This window comes from Pistacia vera, unplaced genomic scaffold (genome assembly GCF_008641045.1).
Source record: "Pistacia vera cultivar Batoury unplaced genomic scaffold, PisVer_v2 Contig260, whole genome shotgun sequence".
NCBI lineage: Eukaryota > Viridiplantae > Streptophyta > Magnoliopsida > Sapindales > Anacardiaceae > Pistacia > Pistacia vera.
In genome coordinates, this window is record NW_022196069.1 from 446,201 (window position 1) to 459,447 (window position 13,247).

General features: G+C 33.9%; 2 protein-coding genes across 3 annotated transcripts; both read left to right on the forward strand.

Annotated features, from left to right (window-relative positions):
• The first annotated feature begins 1,140 nt into the window (after window positions 1–1,140).
• On the forward strand, window positions 1,141–4,813 carry LOC116132771. Of its 2 annotated transcripts, XM_031418438.1 has the most exons (8): window positions 1,141–1,532; window positions 1,803–1,844; window positions 2,617–2,699; window positions 2,804–2,905; window positions 3,040–3,254; window positions 3,928–4,022; window positions 4,106–4,385; window positions 4,473–4,813. In XM_031418438.1, exons 1-7 carry the CDS (start codon window positions 1,391–1,393, stop codon window positions 4,366–4,368), a joined length of 942 nt encoding a protein of 313 aa, XP_031274298.1. In that variant the 5' UTR covers window positions 1,141–1,390; the 3' UTR covers window positions 4,369–4,385; window positions 4,473–4,813. The 2 variants fall into 2 exon arrangements, with proteins under 2 accessions (XP_031274298.1, XP_031274297.1); XM_031418437.1 differs by having other exon boundaries at window positions 1,142–1,532; window positions 4,106–4,811.
• Window positions 4,814–9,065: 4,252 nt separating this feature from the next.
• On the forward strand, window positions 9,066–13,190 carry LOC116132776 (transmembrane 9 superfamily member 10-like). The gene is made up of 7 exons (XM_031418447.1): window positions 9,066–9,349; window positions 10,513–10,677; window positions 10,776–10,885; window positions 10,996–11,104; window positions 11,194–11,306; window positions 11,396–11,546; window positions 11,657–13,190. Exons 1-7 carry the CDS (start codon window positions 9,230–9,232, stop codon window positions 12,812–12,814), a joined length of 1,926 nt encoding a protein of 641 aa, XP_031274307.1. The 5' UTR covers window positions 9,066–9,229; the 3' UTR covers window positions 12,815–13,190.
• Window positions 13,191–13,247: the final 57 nt, after the last annotated feature.

A 13,247-nucleotide genomic window follows, 5' to 3' on the forward strand; every position in this document is an offset into this window, starting at 1 on the left:
GGTAATTTTATTAGGGTATTTTTAGAATAAGTAAAAATTTTAGGGACTAATTTAAACTTTTTAGGGGAATTTTTGTAATATATTAAAATTTAAGGGATTAATATGTAATTTTTTAAAAAATAAAATATTACTGACATAATCGGTCCAACCGGCCGGTCCAACCGGTTGGACCGGTTGACCCGTGACCCGGATAGCAAAACGGTTTGTTCTCCGATTCGGGTTTTAAAACAATGGGATTTACTATAAAAAACCGATAAGTTTTAATAAATTTCAAAACCATATTGGTTTTATTTATACGTTAAACAAAGTCTATTTTTTTTTTTTAAAAACATATGATAACTCATTCTTAAATAATTGCAGTTCTATCATCAAACAAATCAAAGAAGAAGACAGATTTTGAGTCAATCTACAAAACCCATATTCTCTTTTTTATTTTTTCGATCATTTTCGTTCTTTATTTTATGGTTCACATGTGAAATAATGTTATACGGTATAAGAGGTAACATTACCTCACCCGAAGAATATTACTCCATTCATGTTTATAATTTAAGAGATAAACACTGTACAGTACCATTACATTTTTACAAAAATGATAGAGTTATCGAAAGTTACACACCGAATTTGTACACTGAATGACGTGACAAAATCGTGACCGTTGATTAATATTACCTTATAATAAATAAACGGTCAGAATTTTGTCACGTCATTCGGTGTACAAATTCGGTACACACTCTTCGATAACCGTAACATTACTCTTTACAGTAATTTATTAACATTACCTCTGTGTGAACTTAGGTAACGTTACCGGTTACCATTACATAATTGGTATTCACGATGCTAAACTTAAACCTTATTAAAATTGGACCTCACGATCTCAAAATTAAAAAAATGAAAACAAAACTTTCAGTCAATTGCTTGACAAACCCTCTTCCTGCAGTGCTTCAACACATGGCTCCAATATTTGACCTCCCATGTGAGCACTTCAAATTTCTATAAAACCAAAAATAAAACAAAATTATTTGGACTTAAAAATGGGTTGTATTCTTACATAACACTGTAATATAATCCTAAAATTTTCGATTTTTTTTCTTACACGCGACATCTTTGTTTTCAGACATAAATCTCAATAATCAAAGTTTTGGTTTTGTCTTTTTCATTTATGCACAGTTAAAAAAAAAATCCCACCTTTAACTCAATCCCCTACAGTGAAACCACACTGTAACTGAGTTACCAAATCCATAAAAGCCCTCTTGACTCACCTGACAAGAGTGGCATATTCCAAACCCACTAAGCTTTCTTCTTTTGGTTATGTAAAAGCATGATTTCTTGATCCTTCATCATGAAGTTTCCAAGTTTAGAGCAAGAGGGTACTTGATTTTTTGATTAAAAAATGAGTGTTTCTTTGACTGTTATGACTTTTAATCTCCATGAAGATCAGCCTGAAGATAGTCCTAATTCTTGGCTCAAGAGAAGGGATTTGTGTATCAGTGTCATCACTAGTTACTCTCCTTTGATTATATGCACTCAACAAGGTCTTGCTTTTAACTTTATTCCCTCTTTTTGTTTTGTTTTGTTGTGTGTGGATCTTGATTTTCGTGAAATGGCTGATCTGGATTGCTTTTGATTTGTGTTTTGGAGGTGGGGTTTTGTTCTTTTGGGATATAGTTGAGTTTTGGGTGCATTTTTTTTTTTGTTTGTTCAAATGCTTGATCTGAGTGTATTTCAGTTGATGTTTTGAGTAGTGCTAGTGGTAGTTGAAGTTGTTTTATGTTATTCATTTGTCTCTTTCTGCTTGAGTTCAGGTGTTAAATCACAGTTGGATTATCTTCAGCAATGTTTAACAGGTAACTTTCTTTGATGATTTTAAGTGTAAATTTCTGAACTTTTAACTGATAGTTTTATAATTTGGCTGTTAATGTGATGGAGCATTCATTTTATTGGATTCATTTTTCAGTGCTATATATCCTTAGTAGCATATTATTCATAATAGACACAGACTGTGTGATGGATTATGATGCTAATTTGGTGCTCTGATACATACTGATTAAGTTGAGTGATGAACTGCGGGGACCAAACTCGCAAGGTGGACATTTAGAATAGATGAACTGATATTCCAGTTAGGAACAATGTGTTAGAACTGTTTGAGACTTTGGGTTATATATCTGTTTTCTCTTTGTGGTTCCAACAAAATGGGATATAAACTTAAAAGTCAACATGATTCGTTGCTTTATTTTTGAATTTTGCTGTATTCACTGTCTTTAAGGCCTAACCAAGTAGATATTGTGCAATTTTGGCTTCAGATAAATGTTCATCCATGACACGTCTACGTTGTTTAGAGTCTCTTTCATTAACGTTGGCTGAGACAAATATGTGTGGTTGCAATGATAATATCATTGAGACTAATATTATACTTTTTATAATTAAAAGTTCTGTTATTTTAGCTTTTATGATAAAATGGTCTCTTTGTTTGCAATATTATTGTAAATAATGTGCTTTTAGCATTGAAGCTTGAAGAAATCAAAAGCAACAATCTCGTGTATGTAATGTCCACCCACTCTGTCCTCATTTCAAAGTAAACCTGATAGGTTTATGTATTTTCTACTTATTTTTTGTTAGGTTATGAACAATTTGGAATATCAAGAAAAGGACCTGAAGATACTTCAGATGAACACTGCACCATCTTCTATGACAAAGAGAAGGTATCAGATCTTTTGTTGAGCTACTCTGGCCAAGCTTTATAGTTTTGCTTTATAAAGAATATCAGTGCAGGTCTGTTTTAACATCAGTTTCTTATAAAATGAAGGTAGAAATGCTTGAAGGTGGAACCTTTTGGCTGTCAGAGTCACCTTCTGTCCCTGGAAGCAAAGCTTGGGGTTCTGAAGTTCCATGTATTGCAACTTGGGCGATATCCTTCTTATTGTACTTCATCAACTTAAATTTTTTTTATTTACTGAGTTTTGTCTCTTCTAGTTATAGATTGTTACTGTTATATATTAGAGAAGTGTATTGTGTGATTTGTTTCTTTGACGTGATGCCCACACATTCCAATTGAAAGGAGTTGAACCACCTGGGTTTTCATTTCAAGTAGTGAATACAAAAATGGATGAGTTTAGTCCTCGTGCCCGTAGACGAAGTGCTTTACTCACATGGCAGCACATTGCCTCCCTACCTCCTAGCTTGCCAGTTATATACTGTGGAGGATTCAATACGCAAAAGGAATCAACTACAGGACGTTTTCTTCTCGGGAGATCAAGGTATTCTTTTTCACAGAATGACGCACCTATGTTTTTATCATAATGATTACTTTTTCCATGTTCGTTTTTGTGTCCTCATAGTATGAATTAAGCATCTGAATCAAAAAGGTTTTAAACTTCAGGAACTGTGGAAATAATTTCTTCCATCCTGTGGTTTTCTAGAATGATGGAGGATAAGTGACTAACATTTTCTCTCTTATTTTATATTCTTGAGGGTACCTTTAAGTGAAAGGACGGCCCATGCATGCCTCATTTGTCCAATAAAATGCGCTCTTCAATACAGACGTTTCATGGGAAATCACTGACGACAATAATACTACTTTCCCATTTCAGTGGAGTTGTATTAAAACACTCTGCAGAGGAAAATTAGTTTGGGCAAGAGTATGTATAGAGACATATGGTTATCAAAGTAGGATTTGTGACAGTTGATGCATGCTTTACTTGTTCTAAATGTGAAAAAAGAGCTCCACTAAGGTGAAGAACTTTACTTTGCTTCTTGTCAAAGCATAATGGAATACGGCAATTTGGTGCCTTTTCCCTTTCTATAGTGTAATACTGAATTTAAACATGGTTTCCCAAATTAAAAATTTGGGGAGAAGTATACCTATTTAGTCTTCTTCCTGATAGGATGCTGATTGGATTGCTCCTGGCTTCTCTCTATCCATGCCTGCAGAGAACACGGTGTAGTGGGAGACATGCGGGATGCTTGGCCTAGTGCTCGGGTACGAAAAAATGTTTCCCTTATACGAACATACCATGGATTCAAAGGTACCAATCTTGCAACTTTTGTGTTGCCTTTATTAGCATCATATAACCAATCAAGTCAGCACTTTATTTTTTCATGATGTTAGGTAACAAGCAAGGGGCTCTTGAATTCCTCAAATTGATTTTCCGAGCACTTTGCCTCTGCTGGGACCGCCAAACTCAGGATCTACACATTGATTGGATACTTTTCAGAGGTAGATCTTTGATTCCTGTTTTATGTGAAGTGGTGAGTGATAACATTGATGGATATTATCCGTCCTCACACTATCCCATATTTACTGAATTTATGCTTCCTCGTACTGTGAGAATGATTGAACCACCACCAAATACAACTCAAGAGGAAACTTAAAAATTCCATGTTTCAAGGTTTACTCACACCCCCCTTTTTTCACCATTGAACACAAAGCAAAAATGCTCATTGTTACCTTGTTGACACACAAATTCTGTGGTCAGAATGCACAATTACCTGTCAAGGAGTTTTCTCTCCATGGCGCGATAGGAATGGGGAATTGTAAGCCAGTGATATGGCATAGCTTGTGAAGTATATTTCGATTTTGGTGTACCTAAAGTTTGCGATCTATCTACTTCTCCGAAAGGGCTATCTAGGATGGGGGATTATTCATTTGCTGTGAAAGTGTTCTTGCTAGTGTTTCAAGAATTGTTTCTGGGAATGCCTTCATTTTTTTTATCTACCATGATGATTAGTAGCTCAAATATTATAAATTTTGAGCTTTATGAATAATAGCTGTCTTTTTCCTTCCTCAAATTTCCCTGTTGGCATGAATTGAAAGTTCTCTTAAAGTTGCATTGTTATTATTCTCAGTTCATGCATAAATCAGCAATAACCAAAAGAAGGAAAGTAGGACTAATTGAGCATGTGCCAAAAACTTTCCCAGAAATCCGACACCGGTGACACTATACTTAGGGTTTGGTAGGGAGTTTTTTTTTTTTTTTTCCAATGGTTTTAGGAGGTTTTAATTAGACTAGTTTTGAGGTGTTCTAAAACCAGTATTTGCCAGATTTTTATGCACTGGTTTTGATTTATTCAAAAAAACCCTAGAACTAGTGTAGTGTATTTTTGAGGGGTTTATAAAACCCCCAAATCAGGGTGTTTTGGTTGGTTTTAAAATTTTACTTAACAAATATCCTATCCAATACAAAACTATTCCAATTAAATATAAAATAATTTTAAACAATCATAAAAAAATAATAATTAAAATCTCATTTCTAGATGCTTTCTTGAAGAAGTGAAGATACCATTTTTCAATCATTCAGATGTCATAAAGAATGATAAAGAGGGATAATGAGACTTTATCACATTTTAAGTTATAAAATACTAATAAGTAGAAATCAAATAAAGAAAACTTTCCTTGTAATTGAAAAACGAAAAACAAAACTCTTGAGTACTGGTTGAAGTTGGAGTATTTTTATGGGTATATATATAAATTTATCATTTTAAAAAACTATCAGAATAACTGGAAAATAAACTCTCAAGCGTAGGTTAGGTGTTTTAAAAACCGTTATTAAAAGCTCTTTAAAACTGTTGTGGTGGTTTACCTTTAAAACCGTTATTGTGATTTACCCTTATAACAGTTATCATGAAACTCCCAAGCGGAATGAAATAAGTATCTCGACTTTCTATTTCAAGTAATGTAGTAGCCTATTAATAAATACAACGATAATAATGTAAGGATGTGGTACGTAATGTGATTCTACCAATTCAACTGTCACATCACTTGAGATACAAAGTTGGGAATTAGTGTCACCAGTTGAGTGAGTGATTACCAAATCTTATGCACTGGCGTCTCATTCTAGATTATGTCCGTAATCCTCGGTAAATAGTGATGCATTTTTGGCTCTTGCTCTTTTGAACGAGAGATTCTGAAGTTTATAATGTTGATAATTAATTAGTAATTAGAGTTGGTTAGTATGTGATTAATCAAAGTTTTAAGCTTATAATAACATAATCAAACCGACATTATCACCTCTCAAGAAAGTGTAGATGATTGCTTAAGGCTTAAAATAACACTAAACCCTTCACAAAGTCACCTATAATCAACTCTAAATCAATTAAAAAATATGTACTCCAATCTCAATTATAATTATTAGACACAATCTTGTAGCTTAAACAAAAGACTTGACTTCAAAGAATCAATATTTTAAAACATTTTTCAATTGATGATATATCTCTCTAGTTGGTTGTTGACATGGATGTAGCAAAGGGTCCACTCTTAGCTTTCAACTAGACTTTGTTAGGAGGTCTCTCTCAACCTCATTCTCACTTGTCACATTTTGCCTTGTATTTGTTGGGTGGGTGTTTTTAAATCAAACCCCAATTAGAAGAAACACCTTTGCTTGCTTTGTTTTATTTTGTTTTCATTTTCTTGGTACAACGATGCATGTATATGAGAAATATTATATTATTAGATGGGTCTTCATGACAATCGAATTGGATTATGCTACAATACAATGTTATATCAGTACATGAACGTAAAATTTATAGACATATATCGTGAAACTTATAAACCAAAAATGTAAAACTTGTAAAATACACTTATACGGTACAATGATGTATGCATATGAGAAACATTATATTATTATATGAGTCTTAATAACAGTCGAATCTGATTATGCGATAGTACAGTGCTATATCAATACATGAATGTAAAATTTATAAACTTATATTGTGAAACTTGTAAACAAAAAATGTAAAACTTGTAAAATACACTTATACAGTACAATGATGTATGCATATGGGAAACATTATATTATTTCATGAGTCTTAATGATAGTTGAATAGGATCATGCTATAGTACAGTGCTATATCAGCATATAAACGTAAAATTTATAAACATATATGGTGGAACTTGTAAACAAAAAATGTATAACTTGAAAAATACAATTATACAATGCTACTTATAAACTTATATGGTAATTTTTTTTTATATATTTTTTTATGAAACTCTTGAAAGAGGTAGTAATTAATGTGAAAAGTGATTTTAGGTGTAGTGATTGGGATATAAGAATTTATTTCTTAAAAGGAGTAAGGCATTGAATTGTTATTCTTGTTATATAGTAAATGATAATAGTAAAATTTGAGATTCTCTAGCCAAAATATAGTTTATAATTAATGTATACAACTAATTTAATTACTTAAATGGGTATTCTTTCCTTTGAACTTAATATGGCATTTAAAATATTATCTTAAAATTCTCATCCCAACATTATATTTTCTTATATAGCATTCATATATAAACCATAAATTGATAATGATATAAGTGTCGTATATGATAATAAATCATATTAATTCCAACATTTTAAAACCAAACCCGGGGTGAAACCCGACAAAGTTGCCAGGTCTCGGGTTGACCGGTTTAACAGGTTTGACCAGTGGTACACCCCTAAAATTACAGTTAGGTCACTATAGGTTTAAAATTTAGCAAACACACTCCAAATACAAATCGGTCAACAATTGGTTGGCATCGGGGGGCCCCCAGATGCAACCCCAATCATCCCTTGAGCCTATTCCCCTTAAAATATACCCAAGATCTGGCCGAAATAGGTTTGATTTCGACCAGATTTCACCGACGTCGGAGTCGACGTCGACATTCCAGGCCAGATCTCATCGACGTAGGCGTCGACAACCCTCCTCATCACCCATAAATTACTCCCCTCTTCCTCTCGACCCAAACCCACCTCACCCCACCCCCGTTAGCCTCGCCAATCGCTGACAAAAGCCAGTTGTTGCTGCTGCCAGTTTTGTTCGATTTCTGGTCGATTTACTCACTGGAAATCAACTCCGTCACCACCATTGCATTCACTGGCACTTTCTCTTCAAAAGCCCTAACATCTCGGCCGTCAATTGTTCGTCGATCATCCTCTCAAATCCTAGGGTTTTGGGTGAATAGGAAAAATATAAATCCGGCCCGTTGAAACTTCCGAGTCTCGGTTGAACCTGTTAAACCGGTCAGGCCGAGTCAGGTTTTAAAACATTGATTAATTCTAATTAATTGTGTCATAGTGCAATAATGGAACATACTTTATATAGTACAAATTTTGCACATATTTAAAACAACATTAAAGTGTGATCATCAATTGCAATATGAAACTTTTATAACATCAACAATTAAACCCAAAATTTTATGTCAAAATAAATGGTACCATAAATAGTACATCAAAAGTTCAAGTTTCACATTCATAAATTTCATGTTAAATAAGAATATAATTTTTTTTTCCTACTCTAGACTAAAAACCATTTTAATACTTAATAAAATGAGAACTAATAACATCAATATAAAATACAAAATCGAATTCTAATATAAAACTAATACTAAATATATAAATTTTTTAGCATGTATCTTAAGATGAACTCCTAAAATTATTTTAATACGAATGTATGTATGTAATCACATATTATATTAATAATATTAAAAAACCCATATTAAAAAACCTTAAAAACAATATGTTAACATCTATAATTTATCGTTTCAAAACTTCAAACTATAAAAATAGTGATAAAAAACAATCTCCAAAATAAAATCATTATAATTTTTCTTAATAAACCATATCAATACAATCATAATTTTTTTTTGTACGAAACTATATCAATACGACCGTATATGAGTAATCACCTATTATATTAATAATATTAACAAACTCACGTATAGAAAAAACCTTAAAAACTTTATGTTAACACCTATAACTTACCGTTTTAAAACTTCAAACTATAAAAATCGTGATAAAAAACAATCTTCAAAACAAATTTATTATAATTTCTCTTAATAAACTATATCAATACGATCATATCTCAATACCTATTATTTCATTAATATAGTATTAACAAACTCAAATGTTAAAAAACCTTAAAATTACTATATTAATATCTATAATTCATCATTTCAATTTTTTTAAAATATTTTATCAAATGAAATTTAAGAAAATCGTGATAAAACTTAAAAGCTGGAAATTTATAATATAAAAAATAAAATAAAAAAAAATAAAAAATTGAAGCAACCGTCGGTGCAATCTTACCACACACAAAAACAATTTGGTTTGGTACATACGAGGCAAATCACTTACTCTTTTGGTATTAAAGAAAACAAAATCTCGCAACAAAATCACAAAGCACAACACAAACGCATCCACCACCTTGAGACGCAGCAAGAGAGATTAGCGACGTGGGTATTGGGATCTAGATCCGTTTCCAAGGCATGGCGGGTCCAAGACGAGAAGTCGTATGGATCTTTCTGTCCGCTGTACTTCTTCTTCTCTTTGTTCGTTCTTCTCACTGCTTCTATCTCCCCGGCGTCGCTCCTCGTGATTTCCAGAAGGTACGTTTGAATTTTGATGCATTTAGGCATGTGTGTTTTTGCATGTTGGAGTTGAAGTAAGAATCTTGAGTAAAATCGGTTCTGGGTTTTTGTCTAGATCCGTGTATTTGATGATTTAATTATGTGGGTTTTGTTGGGATCGGGGAATTTGAGCGGAAATTTCAATGGTTTGATTTGTTTTTAAGCTTATTGTTATTTTTTTTCGATGTTAAAGGATTTAAAATTTTCTCATTTTCTGCTTAAAATTTGTGATTACTGAAGAAATGGTTACCCTTTTGCGTGTTTTGATTGTAATTGGGCATGGGGAGGAAATTTTTCTATGTTATGTAAATTGTTAACTTTAGTTTGAGTAGAGTTTATCTGAGAACTGGCCATTTTTGTTAGATTGTGTTTCCGTTTGATTGTTTTTTGGACTTTAGTGGTGTAAAGGACATTTTTTTGGAGGTAATTTTTGGGTGGATAGAAAGGCTTGCAAGTTGGAGTTTTTTTGAATTTTTGATCTTGGCTTAGTATTTTTAAGAAAATGTCATCAGTTTCTTGGATCTGTAAGTTTAGATATTTTAATGCGGAGATCTGCTTTAGAGAAAATGTAATTATGTGTAGTTTAGGTGTTGAATTGCCCCAACATGTGCTGAATTGCCTCAAATCTGTGCATTAAGCGGACAATAGCTAATCCGCTGCAAATCTGCGGGTTCAGTCTTGTGGAGTCGGGATAGTGCATTTTTATTGGTTTTAATAGCAACTTTTGGCAGATCCATCCCAAATCTATAGGTTTATACTTTTGGAGTGGGGATTGTTTGTATTTCTACTGGTTTTGATGGCAATTATGGATTCTGAAAGTAGATGGTTGCTTTGGAGTTGTAGATCTTTTTGGGGTCACAGATTAAGTTGTTCACCATCGAAAAACCAATATATATTAGTGTTTATGTTAAGATTAATAGTTTTTTTAACTCCTTACACTCACATTTATAAAGACACAGTATATTACATTGCGCTATAATAGTTTGATGCCCTTTTGTGATTGCTGCTTTAGTTACCTGGTGCATACCTACATTGAACTATAGTGGATGCCTAAAGCTTCAAACCATTTCAATATGTGATTTATATATGATAACTTAGCACCATGTCTTATTTGTTCATAAATTTTTTGTCCATTGTTGCAGGGGGATGAGTTAAAGGTGAAAGTGAACAAACTCACATCCACAAAAACACAGCTTCCTTATTCCTACTATTCCCTACCTTACTGTCGTCCTGAGCATATTGTTGACAGTGCTGAGAATCTTGGGGAAGTTCTTCGTGGTGATCGCATTGAAAAATCTCCTTATGTGGTAAGTTAGATTTCTTAAATCAATTACTTCTCCTGTCTTTGGCTTTCCCTTTTTGCTTATGAGTGGTTGTCAAAAATTGTTTTTTTTTTTTTTTGCAGTTTAAAATGAGAGAACCGCAAATGTGCAATGTTGTATGTCGTGTAACACTTAATAAGAAAACTGCAAAGGAGTTCAAAGAAAAGATAAATGATGAGTACCGGGTGAACATGTGCGTCATTTGTTCAATAACTTCTACATTTTACTTTTATTCTTCTGTATATAGCAAACAAGTATGATGTTTATGCCATACTTGGCTGATATATGATGTATATCTGTTAGGATCTTGGATAACCTTCCTCTGGTGGTTCCTATACGAAGACCTGATCAGGAAAATACCATTGTGTATCAACAAGGATTCCATGTTGGTCTCCGAGGACAATATGCCGGGGTAAGTGTTAGAGCAATCACCATCCACTTTGTATTGTAACCAAAACTTCATTGAATAATTTGTTTGTATTTGTAATTAATTGTTTTCAGAGTAAGGAAGAAAAGCATTTTATCCACAATCACTTGACATTCACTGTCAAATATCACAAAGATGCTCAGGCAGACACTTCCAGAATTGTAGGATTTGAGGTAAAACCATTCAGGTTGTATTTTATGGTTCTTTCTTACCTTATTTTTGGTGCAATATAAGTTTATATCTCTGTATTGATACCGACAAATTTTGTGAATCCAGTGTTAAACATGAGTATGAAGGTGAGTGGAATGAGAAGACTCGGTTAACAACCTGTGATCCCCATGCAAAAAGAGCTGTTACCAACTCTGAATCTCCGCAAGAAGTTGATGATGAGAAGGAAATTATATTTACATATGATGTCGAGTTCCAGGTTCGGCCTTATACCTATTAGTATAGAGAGATCATGAGCTTGGTTGCATATATCAGTTGAAATTGCTATGTGTTTCTTTTATAATTTATACCTTTCATTTCACTTTGCAGGAAAGTGATGTGAAGTGGGCATCTCGGTGGGATACATATCTTCTGATGGCTGATGATCAGATTCACTGGTTCTCAATTGTTAATTCTTTGATGATTGTTATTTTCCTCTCGGGAATGGTTGCTATGATAATGTTACGCACACTCTACCGGGATATCTCCAAGTACAACCAGTTGGAAACTCAGGAAGAAGCCCAGGAAGAGACAGGCTGGAAATTGGTTCATGGAGATGTTTTCAGGCCTCCATCAAACCCAGACTTACTTTGTGTATATGTTGGGACAGGCGTTCAGTTCTTTGGAATGTTTCTTGTCACTATGATCTTTGCTGTCCTTGGGTTCCTTTCTCCTTCAAACAGAGGTGGGTTGATGACAGTCATGCTCCTGCTTTGGATCTTTATGGGTTTATTTGCTGGATATGCTTCTGCTCGTCTTTATAAGATGTTCAAGGGAACAGAATGGAAGAAAATCACTTTGAAAACAGCTTTCATGTTCCCTGCAACTTGCTTTGCCATTTTCTTTGTCCTGAATGCTTTAATATGGGGCGAGCAATCCTCTGGTGCAGTGCCATTTGGAACCATGTTTGCTCTTGTATTTTTATGGTTCGGCATCTCAGTCCCACTTGTCTTTGTGGGTAGTTATGTTGGCTTTAGGAAGCCAGCATTGGAGGATCCTGTGAAAACTAACAAGATCCCAAGGCAGATCCCAGAGCAGCCCTGGTACATGAACCCGATCTTCTCTATCCTCATCGGAGGCATTCTTCCGTTTGGAGCCATCTTCATTGAGCTCTTTTTCATTCTCACCTCAATATGGCTGCATCAGTTCTACTACATATTCGGTTTCCTCTTCATCGTCTTTGTCATTCTCATTGTCACCTGTGCCGAGATCACCATTGTTCTCTGCTACTTCCAGCTCTGCAGTGAGGATTACCTCTGGTGGTGGAGATCATACCTCACTTCTGGTTCCTCAGCATTCTATCTCTTCCTCTATGCAGCTTTCTACTTCTTCACAAAGCTCGAGATCACCAAGCCAGTTTCCGGGATGTTGTACTTCGGTTATATGCTGATCGTCTCCTACGCCTTCTTCGTGCTTACCGGTACAATTGGTTTCTATGCGTGCTTTTGGTTCACAAGGCTGATCTACTCATCAGTTAAGATTGATTGATTGATTCACCAGTTGCTGCGACTGAACAAGTAGTAGCTGGCATATTTTCACAAAATGAAGCGCAAATTATTTCCCAGTGAAAATCTGGGGTAACCTCAAAATTAGTGAATTTGGATTCAGTTTTGAACCATAAAACCCGATAGAGATTGTTATTCTTAGTCTTCTTCTTCTTCTTGATACAGGGTTCATTGGCAGTTCTAGTTCTTTTTTTTTTTTTTTTTACCTTAATTTTTTTTTTCTTCACTGTTTTGTATGAGACTTGTTAGAGGATTCTTAATCGGTTTTTGTGTCATTAATGTTTATTCTATAAAGGAGAAAAAGGAATTCTTGTATTGAAATTACTTTCCCTGTATCTTTAACAAATGTGTTCTGTAGCTATCAAGTCTTTGCTTCCATTGAGAAATGAAATAGTTAGATAAATTCAATTCATACT